Source organism: Mugil cephalus, chromosome 20, assembly GCF_022458985.1.
Source record: "Mugil cephalus isolate CIBA_MC_2020 chromosome 20, CIBA_Mcephalus_1.1, whole genome shotgun sequence".
Classification (NCBI taxonomy): Eukaryota; Metazoa; Chordata; class Actinopteri; order Mugiliformes; family Mugilidae; genus Mugil; species Mugil cephalus.
This window is the reverse complement of record NC_061789.1, coordinates 11,463,860-11,483,855: the sequence shown is the minus strand read 5'-3', so window position 1 is coordinate 11,483,855 and position 19,996 is coordinate 11,463,860. Positions and strand designations below refer to the sequence as shown.

The 19,996-nt window shown below is 42.6% G+C and overlaps 2 protein-coding genes across 2 annotated transcripts in view; one reads left to right on the top strand and one right to left on the bottom strand.

The window, feature by feature from the left end:
- The first annotated feature begins 1,760 nt into the window (after positions 1-1,760).
- On the top strand, positions 1,761-4,729 carry LOC124997659 (zinc finger protein 263-like). The gene is made up of 2 exons (XM_047571551.1): positions 1,761-2,023; positions 2,780-4,729. Exons 1-2 carry the CDS (start codon positions 1,831-1,833, stop codon positions 3,811-3,813), a joined length of 1,227 nt encoding a protein of 408 aa, XP_047427507.1. The 5' UTR covers positions 1,761-1,830; the 3' UTR covers positions 3,814-4,729.
- Positions 4,730-6,112: 1,383 nt separating this feature from the next.
- Positions 6,113-19,996, bottom strand: part of doc2a (double C2-like domains, alpha) — a 50,147-nt gene continuing 36,263 nt past the window's right edge. Inside the window, exons 8-11 of the mRNA XM_047572654.1 lie at positions 15,007-15,221; positions 11,873-11,954; positions 10,568-10,664; positions 6,113-9,710 (exon numbers count right to left, since the gene is read on the bottom strand). Coding sequence (XP_047428610.1) covers positions 9,574-9,710; positions 10,568-10,664; positions 11,873-11,954; positions 15,007-15,221 — 531 coding nt within the window. The 3' untranslated portion in view covers positions 6,113-9,573. The remainder of the gene's footprint in view (positions 9,711-10,567; positions 10,665-11,872; positions 11,955-15,006; positions 15,222-19,996) is intronic.

Below are 19,996 nucleotides of genomic sequence, written 5' to 3'. Positions count from 1 at the left end.
CTGCCTCGTCACGCTGCGCTGCAGACGAGAGACATGCATGAGAAGCGACTAAACCCTTTTGTGAGTATAAAGTCATACATGACTTAAATAGGCTTAAATATTAGTCGTATTTCAGTGTTAACCAAACGCCCGTGCTTGTTTGGTTAACACTACCTGTCAATCAGAGCACGATGAAATGAAAGATTGAGAAACATTGTCAATCTGTTGCAACTAAGAACACGTTAATGACAGTTGTCTCTGGATCCTGGTCATCTTGCCACAAATCACAAAAACTTCTAGTTGAGACAAACCAGCTCCAAGCCCCTGTATCACTCATTTAGCTCGATTTAAGTGAAAATTTTATTTTGTTTCCAGATATTGACTTTATTCTGACCGCAGAAACATGAACCCATGTTGGCAATAATTTGTTTAAAGAAAATGCTATTGGGACAGGATAGAGACACCTTTTGTGAAGTGGATATACCTCAAGTAACAAACACTTATTCATTTGTCTTCAGAGATTATTCACAGAGGGACTTTAACAAGAAAATATGTCTTAAAAAATCTTTGTGGAAAGTCCTTTTTTAAAAAAAAAAAAAAAAAAACGCATCATGTACAGTAGCCTATGTGAGGAAATCATAATGCTGTGGAAGCAGAGCACTGGGGCTACTTACTGTGTTGTTGGTCTAATGCTGGTGAATTGGCCACAAATATGTTAGCTGGGGATCATTTAGCAGAGAAATTATAATCCTTAAACTGATGTTCAGTGATGGCTTTGACTCTGTGTTGTGTTGGAATGGAAATCACCTGGATATTTTGGTTAATTTTTCTTCTGTTGGTAAAAGAAAAGGTTATATTATGAACCCCTGCGTGCGGTACTGTGAGTATAATCCAATCCATAATACAAGGATGAGGTGATCCTTGCCATACCTTGTCCAAAACTGACACTTGTGTGAATAATGATGCATAGCTCATTATGCTTTTGATTGTTTTCTTTTGGGGGTTTACATACTCAACTCAGAGTTGCCTTTTCTACTTGATTCACTGCACTTGTTTTATGTTATTGTATTTTTTATGAGGCTTTTATGCTGTGTTTTTGTTGTTGTTGTTTTTTTTTTTGCACAATTTTTTTATGAGATGTTTTCTGTTTTTCTGTTTGTATTCATTTTACTGTCAGGCGACCTTGAGTGCCATGAAAGGCGCCCTACAAATAAAATTTATAATTATTAATCGTTCACTGCCCTCTAGTGGCCACTACGGTGATTTGCGTGTTAATTCAATTACAGATGTTCCCTCTGGCATGGGTAAACAATATTAGGGATCACCTTAAAACTAGGCTTTCTACGCCTTCTCGGGCATCACAGTGTTTATAGACCCGAATTTAACATATTATAGTAACAAATGATAACCACGAGATACAAATGTTTACATTGTGAAGCTGTATTTTACTATTCCTAAGAAGACCCAGATGAAGACCAATTAATATTTTGGCGTATAGTCATTCAACGTAGCACAGCTGTGTCTTTTTGTGGTCATTTTTTTCACTTTTTTATTTCATAAAAAACATAAAATCTCTTGCAACGCAGCTCCTAACCAATTGACAATTAAACACTGATTGGTCTTCCCTGCCTCTGGAAAACGATCAAATTATTGTCTCTTTTAAATTCTCACAGAAAGTTGTCGTAATTTTTCCGAGGTTTGAAAAACAAAAAACAAAAAAAACGTGCTTTTTTTTAAGAGCACTTTTATGTTAAAGGACTGACTCTAGTCAAAGGCTCGCTTCCGGTTTCGTTTGTTGTTGTCTTGTCTGTTTCCGGTGTGGATGCAGCTGTTTGAGATTCCAACATCAAAATGACCAAACTGCAGCTGCTGAACGCGTACCTAACGGAGCGGCTGACGGTGGTGGTGAAGGAGATTCTGGACGTGGTGGAGGACACGGTGACCGAGTACCGGGAGGAGACGGCTAGAACCAAGCGGGAGAACGAGAGCCTGCGGAGGCAGCTGCGGGACATCCTGCTGCTGGAGGCCGAGACCGAGTGGCTGAGTAAGGGCCGAGCTAGCCGGCTAGCTCCGCCAGAGAACACTGCTCCAAAGTGCACTGAAAAATCCGTCGGTTATTAACTGGGTCAATGTTTAAACGTTAAATATCGGCTGATTCGCGGATTTTAAAGTGCACGTGTAGTGATAATGAAACACTTGGATGTTCGGCACCTGTCAGACCGAACATCTTGATCTGAATTTTAATAGACGTGACTTTTCATCACGTAGCCCGTTACTTCCTCTTTACCATCAGTGATCTGATGAGGACAGAGATAACAATTCTGTCTTTAAACCCAGCCGTATTCACCTCGAAAGTACACTGCTGTTGCTTGTTAAAGTGTGCTTAATTTTTAATGAGCTATGTTTACATAAATCAACAGAACTTTAAATTGCCAAATTATCACATGGAGTGTGGTGTGAGTCGTTAGTAGAACTGAAATTTACTGTGGAACTATCTTTGAGGAACTGTCAGACCGTGTGTCATTCCCATAAAAAGGGAAATACATTTACATCTGTGACTAGCCACAATTTGATTAAATCAAAAAAAAAAAAAACGATTCCATCTATGTTGTTCAAGTGAACCAGAAAGGAGGCTTATTCAAAATGAAACTGAGATAAACATATTTAATTAGAATAAAGTGTCCAAATACTTTTGTTGAAAATTAATATGAGCTATCCTTTAAATATTTGCTTTGTAGTGTTTCTTTCAGCTCTTCAGATTCAACTAAATGGAATTTAACAAACGATGCTTCTTCTTCAGGGTCCACCAGGTCCAGTCTCGGTGTCGTGGCTCCAGAGCAGCAGCTTGGAGATCAGGAGCGGAGGGCCCGGTCAGAGGAGCCAGACTCCACCCTCAGCCAGCCCGGACTACCTCCAGCCAATGCAGCGAAGGCGGCACACGAGCAGGTGGTGCCTGTGCAGCTGCAGTCGGTCCAGAGGGAGGCCCTCACCGGGCCCATTCACTTGCCGGTGGACAAGAAACCCCCAGAACCAGAGCTGAAGTCTGACCTTCCCCAGGACGTATTCAGGAAAGTTTCACCTCTTCCCTCTCACTCCTCCCTGAATCCCCCCTCCTCCTCCGTCCCCAAAATCCACATCGAGGTTCCGCTACTCAAGGAGGGGCCCCGGGCCGCGGCTCCGGCGCTGATCAAGACTGAACCGGACGAGTACAGGGTGAGCGAACCCGAAAGCCGCTCGGACTCGGGCGCTCACGTTCCAGCGAAAGAGTCGGGTTTCAGGAGCAGAGTGGAGGCCGAGAGGACGGTGCTGGTGCGCGCGGAGCCCCGGGAAGCTCAGAAAAGCAGAAAGTCCTCCCAGGAGCGGTCGCCGGCGGACGTCAGCGCGGTCGCCCCGTTCATCCCCGAGCTCGTCCACCGCTGCCCCCGCTGCGGCGAGGCGTTCGGCCAGGCCGCCAGCCTTCGCCTGCACCTGGAGCAGAAGCGGAAGACCTACGCCTGCGACTGGTGCTGCAAGTCCTTCGCGCAGTCGGCCGACCTGCGGCGCCACCTGCGGACGCACACGGGCGAGCGGCCGCACCGGTGCACCTTCTGCTCCAAGAGCTTCAGCCAGAGGGGGAACCTGAGGAGGCACCTGCGCATCCACACGGGCGAGCGGCCGTACAGCTGCCCGTTCTGCTGCCGCACGTTCAGCGACGGGGACACCATGAAGAAGCACAAACGCACTCACTCGGGGGAGAAGCCGTACCGCTGCGCTCAGTGCACCAAGACCTTCACCAGCGCCAGCGGCCTACAGATACACCTGAAGAAGGACATGTGCTTCGTGGCCAACGCCTGATTCTCGCGTACGGACTCGCGCGAATCAGACCAGACTTTAAAGTTTAAGCTTCTCAACGCGGAGGAGAAGATGGCTCTCATGATCACGTCAGATGCATCACCTCGTCTCTCTCCTCCTCCTGAGTCCTCAGTGCACTTTATGTTTTAACCTGTTTATCGGCAGCTACAGACTCCTTCCACGTGTCCGTGTTTATTTATTTAGTCGTCCGTCCTCTGAAGTTCTCACAGCTGCAGACTGAAGGCTTCTCTCGCTCTGGATCTCGTCATCTCTCGTGTTCTTTGCTTTCAGCGTGTATTTCGTCTGTCTCAGATTCAGGTCGAAGAGTGTATGTGTGTGTCATCAAAAGCGGCCCTTTCATTTCACTGAGCTGTCAGTCGGTCGTCAGGTCGGTGTTTCTACACACGAAGATGTTCGTATCAGCAGGAAACTGAAAAACAACCCGCGAATGAATAAACACGTGATGCAGTGGCTGCGTTTCCGTGGACACCAACTTATCAGGAAAAAAATGTCTCACGTAACCACCTCAGTCAGAATATGTCCATGTAAACGCGGCCACTGTTTATTCTTCGTGTGCTTCTAGATGTTGGATCGAAGGAAACGTTTTCACTAAGGTTCGTTTAAGCTCCAAAAAGCCTTTAGAACCTCAGATAAGTCGTCTTCACTGCGTCTGAGCTGTTAAATCTGGACGTTTCCGAATGACACGAAGCTTCAGAGTCGCACGTTGTTTTCGGTCTTTGAGCAGAAGGAGGTGTCTGTGGTGTGAATGTGAGCAGCTCGTCTGCAGCGTCAGTGCTTTTTGATAATAAATGTCTCTTGATTGATCGAACTGATTGGTTTCTGTTGTCGGATCAGAGGATGACTCACAGACTCTTGTTCAGTTTCGTAAAATCACAGCTGTTCAAATCTGTCAAATCTGGGAATTGTCTGGATTCTGCCTCGTCTTATTTATTTAAATTTGCTGTTTTTAACACGTCAGTCCTTAAGCTGAGGAAATTAAACTATTTAGTTATTTAACTTGAGCTGCATAAATTGATAAAACATTTCTTCAGGTCAGGGAATATGAATAAATCTCATTAGCCCTCATCACAGATAAATGATCTTTTTAAAGTCACTCATCATAAACTGAGCCTTCATTGACTTTGGCCTTTGAATCACACTAAATATCAAAGGTGTTAATTAATTGTGGTGTTCTATGTTAACAGGAAGCAGCTCATGTCAGACAGACGGTTTAAAGGATCCACGTCTTGATTCAGGTTTGGTTTGAAGAAATTTGTCCTGAAACTTTACTCTGCAAAAGTAAATATTCAGAATCGTTTTCATTCAAAGACGGAGCCTGTAAATAATGTTGTGAAGAAACTTTCTACACTCTAGATTAGCAAAGATAACTGATAACTTTTTTTTTAAATTTAGCCAATATTAAAATATGACCATGAGTGTGTTGTACTCAGATCTTTTACTCTAAAGCAAAAAGCGTTTATCAGGCCAAGGACCCCAAAATGATGGAGAGATTAAATAGGGACCCCCTTACCTATTATTATGAGTTCTATATTAAACTCGGCATAGTGCTATTCATAAATACACATTATTATTATCATTTAACATTCAATATTAAGCTATCCCTTTACTAAAATAGGTTGGATTCATGTTAATGTGTATTAAAAGCTCTACAAGTAGAAAACACATTCAAAAACACACAAAAAAACACTCCTTTTCAGTTATTTTTATATTTTGCACAACATTTTTTATCATAGACTCATTAACGTTCAAAAAGATTTTAAATATTGTAGCTGACTGAGAGGATTTTAATTATTTTAGGGTCATTTTGTTTATTTTTATCATTAAAGTCTGATAAATACAGAGAAGTGGAACTTAAAATCTAAATATGAACGTTGTTTTAAGCAGCAGTTTGTGTGTCTGACCTGTTGGAAGTTTGGCAGCGAGATGAAAAAAACAGACAAACAGACCAACCTCAGTAAATAAATGATTCATTTAGTTCTTTAACCCCCACCTCGGTGCACATTTCTGCTTCGTCCAACCTCAACAGGTTTTACCGATGACAGCCCTCCCGCTGCGTTCAAGTCCTGTCGGATATCTGCACATCCGTGTGGGACACAGATCAGACACGGGTCACCTATCTTGTAAAGTTGAAACATATTTGTTTCTTTAATGTTTTCTAAAAGTAACTTAATCTGATTTGTGTTGAAACCAAAAACAACAAAAAAAAAACAAGCGTGTTGTTGAGTTTTCTGTCTGCGGGGGGCAGTATGACTCCAATAAGGACAAATCCACACTCCTCAGCCTGCGTTGCATTCCAAATTTATTGTTGCGTTGTACATAAAACACCTGATAGAAATGTAAGAACGACCGTAATGCACAAGATCAGTGTAAACAACGATATCGTATAGAAAGCCACATTCGTACATTCAGTCGTGCATAAAAGATGAGCAGGAACACTGTAAACAGAAGAATGTTACCTGAACGCCTCATCGTGTCTCACTTCAACATTAGAAAACAGGCAGTACAGAGATAGAAAGAAGTATATCAACATATTGCATCATGCAACAACAAGGAAGAACCACTTGTACTGACAAATCATCATCAGTCAACAGGATGCACTTAGTTTTATTTTTTTTCACAGTCTTACTGAGGAGTGCAATAGAAACATGAGCTGTGTGTCAGGGCTGTTGGAAATCAGATCGCGTTTGGTGGATGAAGCTGCTGGTTTCAGGTAATTTAAAGTCAACACAACAACAACAACAAAAAAAAAAGGGGATTTCAGTTGCTCCTGGTTCCTGCAGTAAAAATCCTGATCACCTACAACCACGGAAAATGATGTAACCCAGCTTAATACGGAGGCCCAAAGGCTTCAGTTAATTCAAGTTAATTCATTTAAAAAAAAAATATGAAACAGCTCAAAAGTATAGTATTAACTGCAGCATACTGTATATATAAACAATGCAATCATTTGTGAAGGATCGCAGCGGAAAAAAAAAACTTAAACTTCTAGAGGACTTCATGACTTTTGGTTTGTTTTTAATTCATTCCTTTGATTCTGTCTCATCAGTGATTCGTATTAAACCGTTTAAACAAATTAAATCATTTAAATAAGATGATCCGATATGGCGAGTTCACATGCCCCACAACAGCAATCACAATAGCACTTTTTGGACATGCGCAAAGGGTGAAAAATATCTGTGTACATTACATTTTTATTTTAAGGGAAAAGCAGGGTGCGTGTCAGTGAGGAACATCCGATCACAGCTTCAGATGTGAGATAATGAGCGGTAAGGGCTGAAGATTAAAATTCACTTTCAAATTTGGTGCCAAATGTGGTTCTGTTTAGCAATTGCGGCTTGCACACCTTGGCAACAACTTCAACCACAAATCTTCTCTCCGTAGCAGCCAAGGCTCATGGGTATTGTGTTTTGACACACCCACAAAACAAGTTGTTCATTCAGTTCTGTCAAGAAATGAAAAATGACCATAGAAAATAATTGGAGAATGTTTCATTTCTCAGTAAAGTTGCAGTATTGGACATTACACCTGTTCACTGAAACACACTGTTAGCACCTTTAAAGACCAGATGATCATCGCCCCCAAATGTTACATCTCTTTTTAACAAACAGAAAAACACCTGCAACAAACTGCATTAGGAGATCCAACCTTGGAAAAGAGCCTCAGCGATACGTAATGTGCTTAAAATGTCTCCTGTAATAGAGTGTTGTCCATGTTGTTGAATGGGATATAATTTCCCATGAGCCCTAGAGGTCTGCTCCTGATCTTTGAAGTGTAATCATTCACAAAACCACAGTTACAGTAAATATGCATCAAGTCTTTCACATGACATTACAGGCATATAAACAGATCCTTCATCCCATAAACCCTGTATTACTTTCTAAGGTGTCCTTGGGTGTTTTGAAAGGCACCTTTAGATAAAATGTATTATTATCATTTGAAAACGTTTCAATTGAATTCACATTTGGTGATCGTCAAGTTTGGAGCCGTGGTGAGTGAGCGCAGTGTTTTACTATTCTTTATGTGCCAAAGGGAATAAAATGGGAAAACTGATTAGCCTGGCATCCCTGATGAAGTCAGAGCTGGATGACACGGAATAAAACCCCAGCGCTGACATTATGAGGGTGGAACTCAGCAGAAGTAGCTGATGAAAAGTTATCAGAACCAGTCTGCTTCAGAAAGACGGGTTCTGATAATCAAAGAGTTTTACTTTTCTGGAAATAACTGTGGGATCTTGTTGTCATTTTAGTGACCATTCTAGCTAGCTAGCTAGCAAACAGATAGTAGCTTGGAGAGCTAATGGTAGTACTGTTGTTAGCATCTTTCAAGCTGCCTTGTGTGTTTCTGTAAATTAAGTTTAGCTAGGAAGGACACTAAAACATAAAATCTAAAACTTGCTTAGTTTCCTAAGAACTCATTTTCAGGAACATTTCCAGGGTTAAAAATTCACAACAAATTCTGATCTGTGTTTCTACAGCAGGGACCAAACACCTGAGAAAGCACAGCCCTCTCAACCAGGAACTACCATTCTCAGGTTGGCTAGTACAGGAATGTTTGTGTAATGCTAAACGTTTCAAATTGGTCGAGTACTTTCAGCATTTTGAGACGATGTCAAGTAATACTTGGTTAAATCCTTGTTTTAGCCGTCTCCTGAATCCCGTTCATGTTTAGTGTTGTTCCAGTGTCGCTGTACCAATGAGTTACGTTCAACACTGCAAACAGAAACATCTCTGGACCTTGGTTTAGCCTTTGAAGCCTCCTCAACGTGTTCACGGTCCTGAAGGTATAACTACACTCAGCATTCAACTCATATGTTCACCTCAATATTAACAATAATTATAATTGCTAGCTAAGGGATGGCAGTGACTAAAAAAAGTCCATTACATGTCCAGTAGTTTGCTGAGTAGGCATGGTCATTCCTTCCCTCACTGAGGAATGAGACTGAGTGAAATGAAATAATAATTTACTAGAAAATTGGTCTTATTTTTGGGAGTTAACCTCCAGCAAACCTGCCTAACCCAATGTTTTGTGTGTGAATACCAGCCCGTATTTCGGCTACTGTATATTAACGGAGAGTTGCTACAGGTGACTGGCTAATTAGCTTACCAGCCAGCAAACGTGAGCAGTGCACCAACAGATGACTGATAGCTGGTGTAGCGAGCTTAAGTTAAAACACAACACATGTCCATGCATACACTCTCAACTGTTGCTCAGCATGCTTTGGCAGAACAGGATTTACTGTGATTATAGTCGAGCCAATGAACAAAACTTGAGCTGAACTGGTAAGAATAAATAAGCCGTCAGCCGATCAGTGGTCACGGCACCATTCTGCCCGAAACAGCAGAAAGGGAGCCAAGATGATAAAAAATGGTTTACAAGACATATCTGAGGGCTGTAGAGAAAAAAACATGCAAGTGTCTACTTAACTTTGGTGAGTTCCATCCCTCATAATTAACACGTGCCAATCTAAAGGTGTTTACATGGAGTCTGGGGCAGGTGTGATGAAAACGGTGCTGATGGACCCAACAGTCCTTTGCCCAGATGACTTACTGATCAATAATGAAGGCACACCACCATGCTGCTCCGACTACACCCTGGTGGATCTTATTATAACACACCTCTCTCCTCTCAGTCAGCCGATTCCCGCGGTGAAGTGTTTTTTTTTGTGTCCGTCCCGTAAAAGCAAGCCGAGGATCTCGGTGAACCTTGTGATCCCTGACAGCGACCGCCTGCGCGGGGGTGGTTTTAGTCGTGGCTGAGGGTCCGTGGCAGCTCGTTGGTCAGGATGTGCCACCGCTCCACCCTGCGGCCCTTGTTCTTCAGGCAGTCCATCCAGTGACGGAGGGCATCGCCCTGCGAGTGGCAGCTCAGGCAGACTCCACCTGAACACCAGCAACAGGAAGCACAGGAAGAGTTAGAGGCCTCCGAGAATACGTGGGAGTTGGCGTCCAAAAGGCCTGAAATAATCTAAAAAGGTGAGTTACACCAATCAGCCACGACACTGACAGGAAAAGTAAATAACATTGACCATCTCGTGACAGTACAATGTTCTACTGGGAAACCTTTGGACCTGGTATTCACGTGGATGTTACATAGACATGAAAACATGTTTGTTTCTGCTGTAAAGTTTTTTAACATGGAGATCTTTGGAGATTGACTTGTTTTTGGAGGCAGACTCAAGTGGCCATTAGAGGAACTGCAACTTTTGAACTTCTGTATTGGTTCTTTGAGAGATAGAAGTCTGTCACATTCTTCGTGTTAGCACCATAGTTCATTGCCTCTTTCGTCAACTTACCAAAGAAACAAAGATAGGCGCTAAGTCTAAATGGATTTAACTGGTGACATCAGACATGGGTCCATCTAATATGGGCTAAAAGGAAAACTAGCGATAAAAGTCACTCCTCTGCAGTGTTGTGTGGCCAGTTAGCGCCCTGTGAACACATTTAACCAGCATATTTCACTGTGAAACAATAGAGAATTAATTCCGCTCTACAGATGGCAAATACGCAGTAATGATCTTGACAAGCGCACACATAAGCACACACAATCTTTCACTGAGCAGCTTTGCCAGCACTAATGAGCAGCAAGTGTTAGACTCATTAATATTTACAACATTTGTTCACAGCAGAACCGGAAGATAATTGAAAACTTTCAGAAACGCTCCAGTGACCCATCAAACACCAGATTTGGGAACAAAGGGTTTTCCGGGCTTCGTATTAAAGAGAGATCGCTCGTTCACCAATGAAGTCGTTGGAACGTCCCAGGTCGTAGTCCCACACCGTCACCTCCAGCGTCTTGTTGGCCAGCTCCGACAGAGAGATCTCATAGAAAAACTCCTGGAGGAAGGAGGAACAGACTAATCACTGAATGCAGCGTTTTCAAGGGAGTGTATTTGTTACATAATGCCTCTGTGTCTCTGTGAGGCGTGGTGAAGATGGAAAGGTCTGAAAAATGAAGCGGTAGAAAGAGAGGACTTTTGCCTCCCCCAAAAAAAGTGCGCCGTCAGTTGTTTGTTTTCGATTTCTGGGCACAGTCTCCATTTTGAATGACCTGTCCGCCAGCCAAAGCCGTCCCCGAAAATGTCCCCAATTTTAGCCTTAAGCTGTTGCGCGCAGACTACAATTATTACAGTAACCGACAGACACGGCAGTTTAAGTATGTTTAAAAAGAATAAATATGTCAAAATGAACGAAACAGCAATTGTCACTGTTTCTTCATTTCATCTTGATAATATTTAATTATTATTATTACTACTATTTTAATCTCCAAGCTGTAAATGTCCCCGGATTTCCACATCATCAGGCAATACTAACACAGGGCCACGTAAACCTGTTTTACTACTAGTGTGGGATTATTCTACAATATTCACTCATCGTCACAGTAAAATAGTCTACCCTTGGCCGATCTTTAATTCCTCAACCATTCGAAAATTACGTGATTATGCATGAAAAAAAAAGTACCGTGTCACTTAGCCCTATAGCCTGAATGTCCCCCCCAAAAATTAAATTTTTTTGCAAATTTTCGCTAACAGTGTGTTTTTGAAAATTGGTTGCAGGACCATTCAGTTGTGAGCAGAGTTGTATTGGGAATGTGCAAATTAGTTTACATTCAAGTTTACATTGAAGTCTGCTGAGCCTGCTTTTCATTTACACATTGAGCTAAAACAGTTTCCCACCCAATGCCTGTTGTACTCGGAAACATTTTACAGCATTTTACCTCTATGAACGCAGTGAATTTGCTATTAAACCTCGCCTCTCATAATTTAAGCCGAATATCAAGGGGAGACAGAAGTCAAAGCAGCTTTAATTTTCAGTCAACTATCAAACAGGAATGAGACTCGTTGTAAAGTATCAAATACGAGGCGTTTTTGAGAGTAAATCTATCCGATTGTCAGGTTCCTTTGGGAGAAAAATAACCTGCCGACTGGGGTGAAACTGATGCTTCGGTGAAGGCTGCTGAGCCAGATGAGGTCGGATTTGAATGAGCATCGAGGTGAATCGGCGATTCACCGCTCGGTGAGGGCGGAGCAGCAGGAGGGTCTCACCTCGTTGAATTCGGGATTCAGGGTCTTTCTCATCACGGCTGTTTTGTGTTTGGACTTCTTCAGTATGTCGGGCTTCAGGTATCTGGCAGATAAAAACAATTATTCACTTCACACCACAAGTGATTTAGCTGCTGAAACACACACGCACACAAAAAAAAAATCCATAGCACAAACTATTTTTTTTAACGCCTGCACACTGTGCTGTGTAACAGTGTCTGCGTTGAACCAGAGGTGACGTTTCGTTTTATAAAAGCTTCTCATTTGCTTCATTTGTGTCTGTGAGGATAATTAGAAAATGAATCATTAATTAGAGAAAACAAAGAGGATCGTTCTTAATTAAAGGATTAAAGTGTTTGAGAGCCCGAAGCTCTGCAGTAGAAGAAACCATGTAAGCAATCATTAATGACGCTCTAATTAATAACTACTAACACTGAGTCAGACTCACACTGCACCACTGAGTCAGGTATAATGTTGGGATCCTTCCGAAAGACCTAGAAATCATTACCAGAGCATAGGGGCGTCTGGTATACCCTGCCTGTTGCCACTGTGATAAGCAGATTTAAATGGGGTCATAATAAGGACGAAAGTGAATCTGGATTGACTCCTCATCACTGGTTTGCAAACCACTGCAGAATATCAGGAAGTCAGAAGACAGCTGGGGACCCATCTCTTCCCGGGCCCCCTGGTTCTCTGTTATCAGTGGGGATGCTGTGCGAGCATCTGTGTGGGAAATTAAGAAGTTTTGAACTGTCGGCTGGAATAGTGAACTTCATTTTCTCTGAACTATCTTGTGCTGTTGAGTTACTGTCCAGCGCATAGACTGTATACAAAGATGGACGACAGGACAGCTCCTCAAAAGTGAGGCCAAAGCAAGTAGAGCTCCCCCTGGTGACTGGCTGCAGTATAGGTCATAAGCTCTACCTCCTCTATGTTAGTGGGTGGCACTAGGGCCAAAATAAACACTAATGTAAATGTTAAATAATTTTACGCGTTGTGGTGTTTTCCGTCATTTTAAGTAGTTAATACACTAACTGGGCAAAAAAAAAAAGTCACCACCTGGATTTCACTAAGTAAATATGTACCAACCTCCTATTGGATAATTACTGCATGGGTGATTAACCTTCAGCTGGCAACAAGTTATTTAACCCCAACAGATGTAATGAGTGGCTTCTCATTTCTTAAATAACCATGTGGAGAGACACATCCTGGGGTTGTGGAAACGATGCTAGTCTGTTTGAGAAGGATCAGATCACTGGTGTGTATGAAGCAGAGAAACATTAACGGCGGAGAAACATCCAACGCGTTATTAAAAACTGGAATGATCTCGGGGAACCATCGTCTTCCAGGAAGAAATCCTGATTGATGGTGGTCGCTTAAACATTTGGCGAAATGAAATAGAAGAAAAACAACAGTAGAACTCGGGGCTGTGTTTAATAGTGAAAGTAAATATTTCCACACGAACACGAACAATGTGAAGGGAACTCAAAGGATTGGGACTGAACAGCTGTTTAACTTCAAGAAAACCACTAATCAGTGAGGCTAACCAGCAAAAAAGGCTTCATTTTACTAGGGAGCATAAAGACTGGACTCTGGAGCAATGGATGAAGGTCATGTGGTCTGATGAGTCCAGATTTACCCTGTTCCTGAGGCATCAGGGTAAGAAGATAGGCAGATGAAGCGATGTCCCCATCATGATCTATGATTTAGGGTTGCTGCAGTTGCTCAGGTCCAGGTTCAGCAACATTATGTCCAAAGAATGAGGTCAGCTGACTATCTGAATAAACTGAATGACCAGGTTATTTCATCAATGAATTTCATCTTCTCTTATGTCATAGGTATGGTCCAAGATGTCAAATGGTCAAAGAGTGGTTCAGGGAGCATCATTTTCACACATGGATTGGCCTCCACAGAGTCCAGACCTGAACCCCTTTGGGAATCTTTGGGATGTGCTGGAGAAGGCTTTGCACAGTGGTCAGTACAAAGTCTTTGTGAAAAATTAATGCGACGCTGGATGGAAATAAATCTTGGGACAGTGGTTTTAGCTACAAACCCACCTCCCGATGTTGTTGGGGTGAATTGATTCTTCGTTTCAGCTGCTACAATCGAGACGTGACGAGACATTCTGACGTGACGCCCAAGTGCTGTGTTTTTTCGTTTAACTTTACTGAAAAGTACAAAGAACCTCAGTGGCCTCTCAGATTTGCTTTTGGAATATTTGCATAAATATGTTTTGTAAAAATTCAAGCACCAAAAGACTAATGACATACTAGTTTTGTGTGTAGCTGAATTAAAAACTGGCGACGAAGGCTGATCAGAGGGGAACAGCTGCTCGACACTGGCTGGAATATTGAGCCTTTATCAGACCGAGTATTGGCTGAAAGTGAGCCAGGACACAGCATTCTGATATTCCTCATTCATTTCTAAAACGGGTTTCGATCTCTGCGCGTTTGACCGACCCCTCAGCTGCGAGTTGCCTTCTCGTTGCGGCTGCAGCGGCTCAGTTTGTATTCAGACCACGTGCAACAGGGGAGAAAAAAAAAATAAAAAATTTAAAAATCTGTCCTCCTCTTCAGAGCGAACATCCCTCGGGTGCGAGGAGACAAAAGCTAAGAGTAGACTGAAATCCCTGCTTGAACTGTTTTCTCCCTCCGTCCTGCTGGGGAACAGATGGTCCTTTTTCTTTAACAATAACAGAATCATTAGCACAGTTAGGGCGGTGGCAAAGCTCCAGCTTCGATTGTCTCATGGATGTAGAGTTTAGTGGGATTTAGTCGACTTCCTTAGTGACCATTTTTAGCAAACATGTCTTCCAGCCCCAGTCATAAAATTTCCCTTTGAACAGCAGAGGATTACTTGATGAGCTTATTATCTTTTGGTAACAAAATGCTGAGCCAATGTAATAATTACTGACGCCTGCTCAGAGAAAAACCCCAAAAATAATGTCTTTACTAATACAAAGTAATTTTGTTATTCAAAGAAAATGAAGTAGCTAAATTAACTATTAAAACATTCGATTATCTTCAAATTACACCGACTTGGATTTGAGAAATTTTAATTCTCTTACAAATTATATGTATTTTGGCCCCGTGAAACTGAAAAAAACGTGTTTTGTGACCGCGTGCCAGAGCTCTTACATTTTAACGTAGGGGTCAGAGAATCCATTGACGTCCATGGCTGCCAGGTGGGCGCAACGCTTCACGCCGACACAGAGGCCCCCATTGCGGCGGCCTTCACCTCCTCCTCCTCTTTCTCCTCCTCCTCCCGCCTCTCCGTCTGTAGCCTCCAAAAACTGCAGGGAGAGGAGAAGTCGACCTCTCTCCTCCAGGCTGTGCAGCTGCTCGTTCTCCCACTGTGGACAAGATCCAGACAGTTTAGTCAGATTAGCATGGCCGGGATGGGTGTGATGATGTGCTGTAATCTGATTAGGTTAGTCAGATTATTAGTCAAATTCGTCATTTCTTTCCCTGCATTAGTTTATTTGGAATTGTTTCCACATATAAAGTAAATCAGATTAGCCACATCTGAGTGTTTTGATCAGATTTAATCTGATCAGTTTAGTCTGATTAGTTCCTCCAGATTAGTTTATCTAATCAATTTAATCTGATCATTTTAGTTGAATTAATTTGGTCAGATTAATTTAAATCAGTCAGTTTACTGTAATCAGATTAACTTGGTCGGACAGACTGGTTTAGCTGACACCAGACAGACTATGTTTCACTAATAGTAATAGAAATTTATTTGGGTTAATTTAGTTAAATCAGTTTGATTATACTAGAGTACATAAATCAGAAGTGTATTAAGTATTAAGAAGTGTTTTTGATACGGTTGAAAGTCACTGAAAGCCCAGGTAGAAAATGTACTGCTGTAATCAGATTACTTTATTTCCGTATTACTTTAAAGATGGTCTATCGAGTAGAGAAAGTGTGAATGTGACTTTAAATCCTGTCAAAAGAAAGACGTGAACCTTAATGGAGAAGGCGTTTCATGACGGAAGAGGGGTTTTACAATAACCATTATGGTAAATATTATTATATTTAGCCCTTTAAATCATTTCCAGTATATTATTTAGCTGGTAAACGTGTTAAATGTGACTAGTCTTTGTTTTCGAGGCAGAATGTAAGTGGCAAAAATTCAAATCACGAAACAGCGCCGGGTTAAATGTTTTATTTTGTCCCTCTGCAGGACTCGACCTCCTCCGTTGTTTTCGCCGCTGATGATGCCAGTTTCTCTTCGGGCACTTTAACCTGGAAACATCCCAAACTGTCGGACCAGCTCCCACAGGTGAGGACGCTCATGAACGTCAGTGGTCAGTCGCCTCACGCTGACTGCTCTGAGCGAGTCTATCCATGCTCATCCTCTCAGCTGTTTGTCTCCATATTCTCTCACACTGTCTGTAAATGTGACATAAGACCTCTGTTTGAACTGACAGTCTGACTTAGCCGCATAATGGATTATGTCTGCTTTTAGGTTTTGGGAGTTAAATCGTTTTGAGTTCACATTTCATTCCACTTTCAGCGGATTGATAATTTAACTTAATCCACCAGAAATTCCCACGAAGACGACACCCACGCTGCTGCTCACCGAAGCCCATTTAAGCAGCGGCATTCGATTTCACGACTGTGATCAGGAGAGAGTGAGAAGATCGATAGTCTAATCCTCCATCTTTCTCTCGCCGATTCTCTCGTTTTCCCCCTTTCTCCCTGGGTGAAGTCTCCTCACGCAGCAGTCTCCGTTACAGATAATCTGATCATCACCTGTTCATCCTCCTCCACACGCCGACTTTTCCCTGAGCCTCAAAAAAGAAACCAAACAGATGCTTCAGTTCAGATACCAGTTTGAACTTTAAAGCGTTACTTCGAGCAATTTGTACGAAATGCTTCCTAGAATTTCAAGTTGTTATTCGGCTCCAGCTTCGTCACACGCGAAAAAAAAAGCAGCGTCTATAAAAAGAAAATAAAGGTCAGATAATAAGCAGATCGATGGCTTTTAGCGGGAGTCGGTGCAGCTTGGCAGGATTTCTCTCCACCCACATCCAATTGGTGGGAGACGCACTTTGCAGATGAACCCTGCGCTGAATGAGATTTCTGCTCTGCAACATTTACAGAGTCAGAAGATCTTCAATCTTCGGTGTCTCTCCGGCGGACGAAATGTCATCAGTTCGTTTTCGTGTGAGCGTCTGCTGACAGTGGAGTGACACATCTTTCTACTGACGTTTGATGATTTTACAGAAGGCAGAAAACTGACAGAAATGTAAAAGGCTCCTGTTTGTTTCCTCTTTAAACAGCCAGCGTTTGGTCAAATCGAATGTATTTATGTTTTTCACAACCTGAATTAATGTTCAAATCGTAGGTCTTCAACAGGGGGTCCACGACTCCTAGGGGATCCGTGGAGGTACAGCAGGGGGGGGGTCGCAAAATCTTTGATTAGATATTTTTATATAATTTTTTTTAAAATTCATAAATACACAGGATAAGATGTTACAATCCCTTGTGCCATGATCCGAGGCAAAACACATTTAGAAGCTTAGTCCAACTGAAAAGCCAACCAGCAGGTTAGCAGTCAGCTACCAACTAGCAACCAACAATAAGACACCAGCTAACTAGCCTAGCCAACAGTAGGTAAGAAATTATGGGACATGCAACTATTTAAATTTCTTTAAAAACATATCAACATCAATCCAACATATTTTAGTGAAGGGATAAATGCTTAACTCAGAGCCCCACACAAGACCTGTCAATCAAAGCTTCCTTTACACAGTAGGCCCCGCCCCTATCGCTGCTGAGCCAATCACAAGGACAAATATTACACGCTGTCTCTGTCAAGTTCCCTGCAATTGGCCTATTACGTCCCCATGTAAAATCCAGAAGTACCCAGCAACATTAGCGGAAGAGAAGCTAACAGCGCAGTTCGCTCTGAGGCCAAAATGGATCGCTTTGTTTTGTTTGTCTGTAAATATATTTTTGTCAGGTATGTTTATGTTTACGGCAGTTGCACAGCCACCCTACTATTATAGTAGGTAGGGGGTCCCTAATTAATCTCTCCATCAATTGGGGTCCTTGGCCTGAAAAACACTGAAGACGTTGATTTAAATAATTACGTTCACCTCATCAGTGACTCTGATTTGAGATTCCAACTCATCCGTTCACGTGGATGCGAAATAAACAAATGTTTGGATAAGACGTATGTGTTTCCATGCCACACACTAAAACTTTATTGGCAACACTGCGGAGAATCACGTCTGCTTTTCCCCCAAACAAGGGAAACCATCAGAACAAGTGTTTACGTGGTCACAGTCTGATTGAAAATTTCTCATCAGACCAGTCTGTTCTGTTTGAGGAGTTTATATGAGACATTTTTTATTGAGATTATTAGTGTGGTACTAGTGTCCATGGAAACACGGCAACTGCCGCCTTGTTTTCAGATCTGGTCGGCAGCAATTTAACCTGAATTCATCCCGAATTCCTGCTTTTGCTGGACTTCTCAAGAAAACTTGCCACCTCGCCTCACCCTGTCACTCGTTTGAAGGAAGCCAGGCTTCGACACTTACAAAGATTAGTCCGGATTTGTGCGACGTGTGTGATGCACCCGCCGCTAAGCCCCTTGTTGTTTTTTTGAATCCTGTGTGAGCCCATTAGCTGCCTGCCCTCACCTCAGCTGTTGTACAGGTGTTTTGACAAAAGGCCGAGGCGGGAGATGTTTTATTGTGGCTGTTTTCAGCCAATTGACCTTGTCGCAGTGTCAGACAGGAGCTTTGCTTAATGACTCACCTTCAGCCTGTACCTACCGCGTGTGTGTTCTTGTACAGCTATCTTTCCGAGGACCAGTGCAGGTTTGTGGAAAGTTAGGACGTTTTGGCCCCTTCTTCTTTACGAGTCTGATTGAGGGTTAAAACCCAGTTTTAGTTTTGGGTAAAGATTACATTTATATTAGGGGGAAGGTTAGGGTTAGGCATTAGGGCTAGGGGATGGGGCTAGGGAATGCATTATGCCAATGGGTGTCCTCACAAACATGTTTCCGTGTGTGTGTGTGTGTGTGCGCACAGGCCGATCTGAGCGCAGCCGGATGTGAAATAGCACTTTCTCCGTGGATGGCATGAACTCAACAAATGACAAAAAGAGCATGTTTCCACTTTGTTGTCCTTCAGAGGCTTTTCCCACAAAATCTTCTGCTTTAATTAAACGAACCAATAGCAACACTAAGTATGTTTCTTTAGTAGCCTAAACCCTTTTACATGGACCCTAGTACTCCACTAATGATCAGAAATACCTCATGTAACCACCTCAACCAGAACAGACTGAGCTGAACAGAAGGAATTTTCGGAGTCAGGGGGGTGGTGTGAATGCTCACAATAACCGTGTAAACACTTGATCTGGTTGTTTCTCTCTAGTTGGGATGGAAAAGATTCTTTCTGGGCATATTTGCCCTGACACATGAGGCAAACCGATGAAGGAAACATGGAAATAGGAAAAACAACCATGTGCATGGAGCTAGAATCCACATGGGCTGTAACATCGACCTTGATCATCTTCTTTTGTCGAATGAATTCATTGTTGTAAATGATGCTGGGGAAGTAACTCCTCCCACTGTTACACACCAATGAGGCATAAGATCACGACCACCTTGCTAATATTGCATAGGTCTCCCTTGTGCCTCCAAAACAGTTGTTGACTCGTCAGAGAATGGACATGGGTCTTCTGAGGGTGTCCTGTGGTGTCTCGTTAATGGGGGCCTTTGGGTCCAGTGGGTTGAGGGGGAGGGGCCTCTGTGGATCATCCCACTTGATCAGTTTGGGATCTAGTGAATTTGGCGGCCAAGCCAACACCCTGTCCGTTAGATTTAGTTTGAAGTTTAACGAGAGAATAAGGGACAGTTCTTAAGCAAGTTGCAAATCCTCCCAGGGTCAGAAATAAACACATTAATCTGTCCCTGCAGACGAGTCAAGCTGCATCTTGCTAACGGGAAGTGACAGACTGATAACGGGATGTGCAGCCTCGTCCCGAGGCTCGCCGAGTGTCACTTTCTAACCTGCGGTTCGGAGTCTCTCTTTGAGAGGGCCAGGGGGCGTCCATAAAAATGAGAACTAGTTTCATCTCATGGCAGTTTAATTCACTGGAAATGATCCCA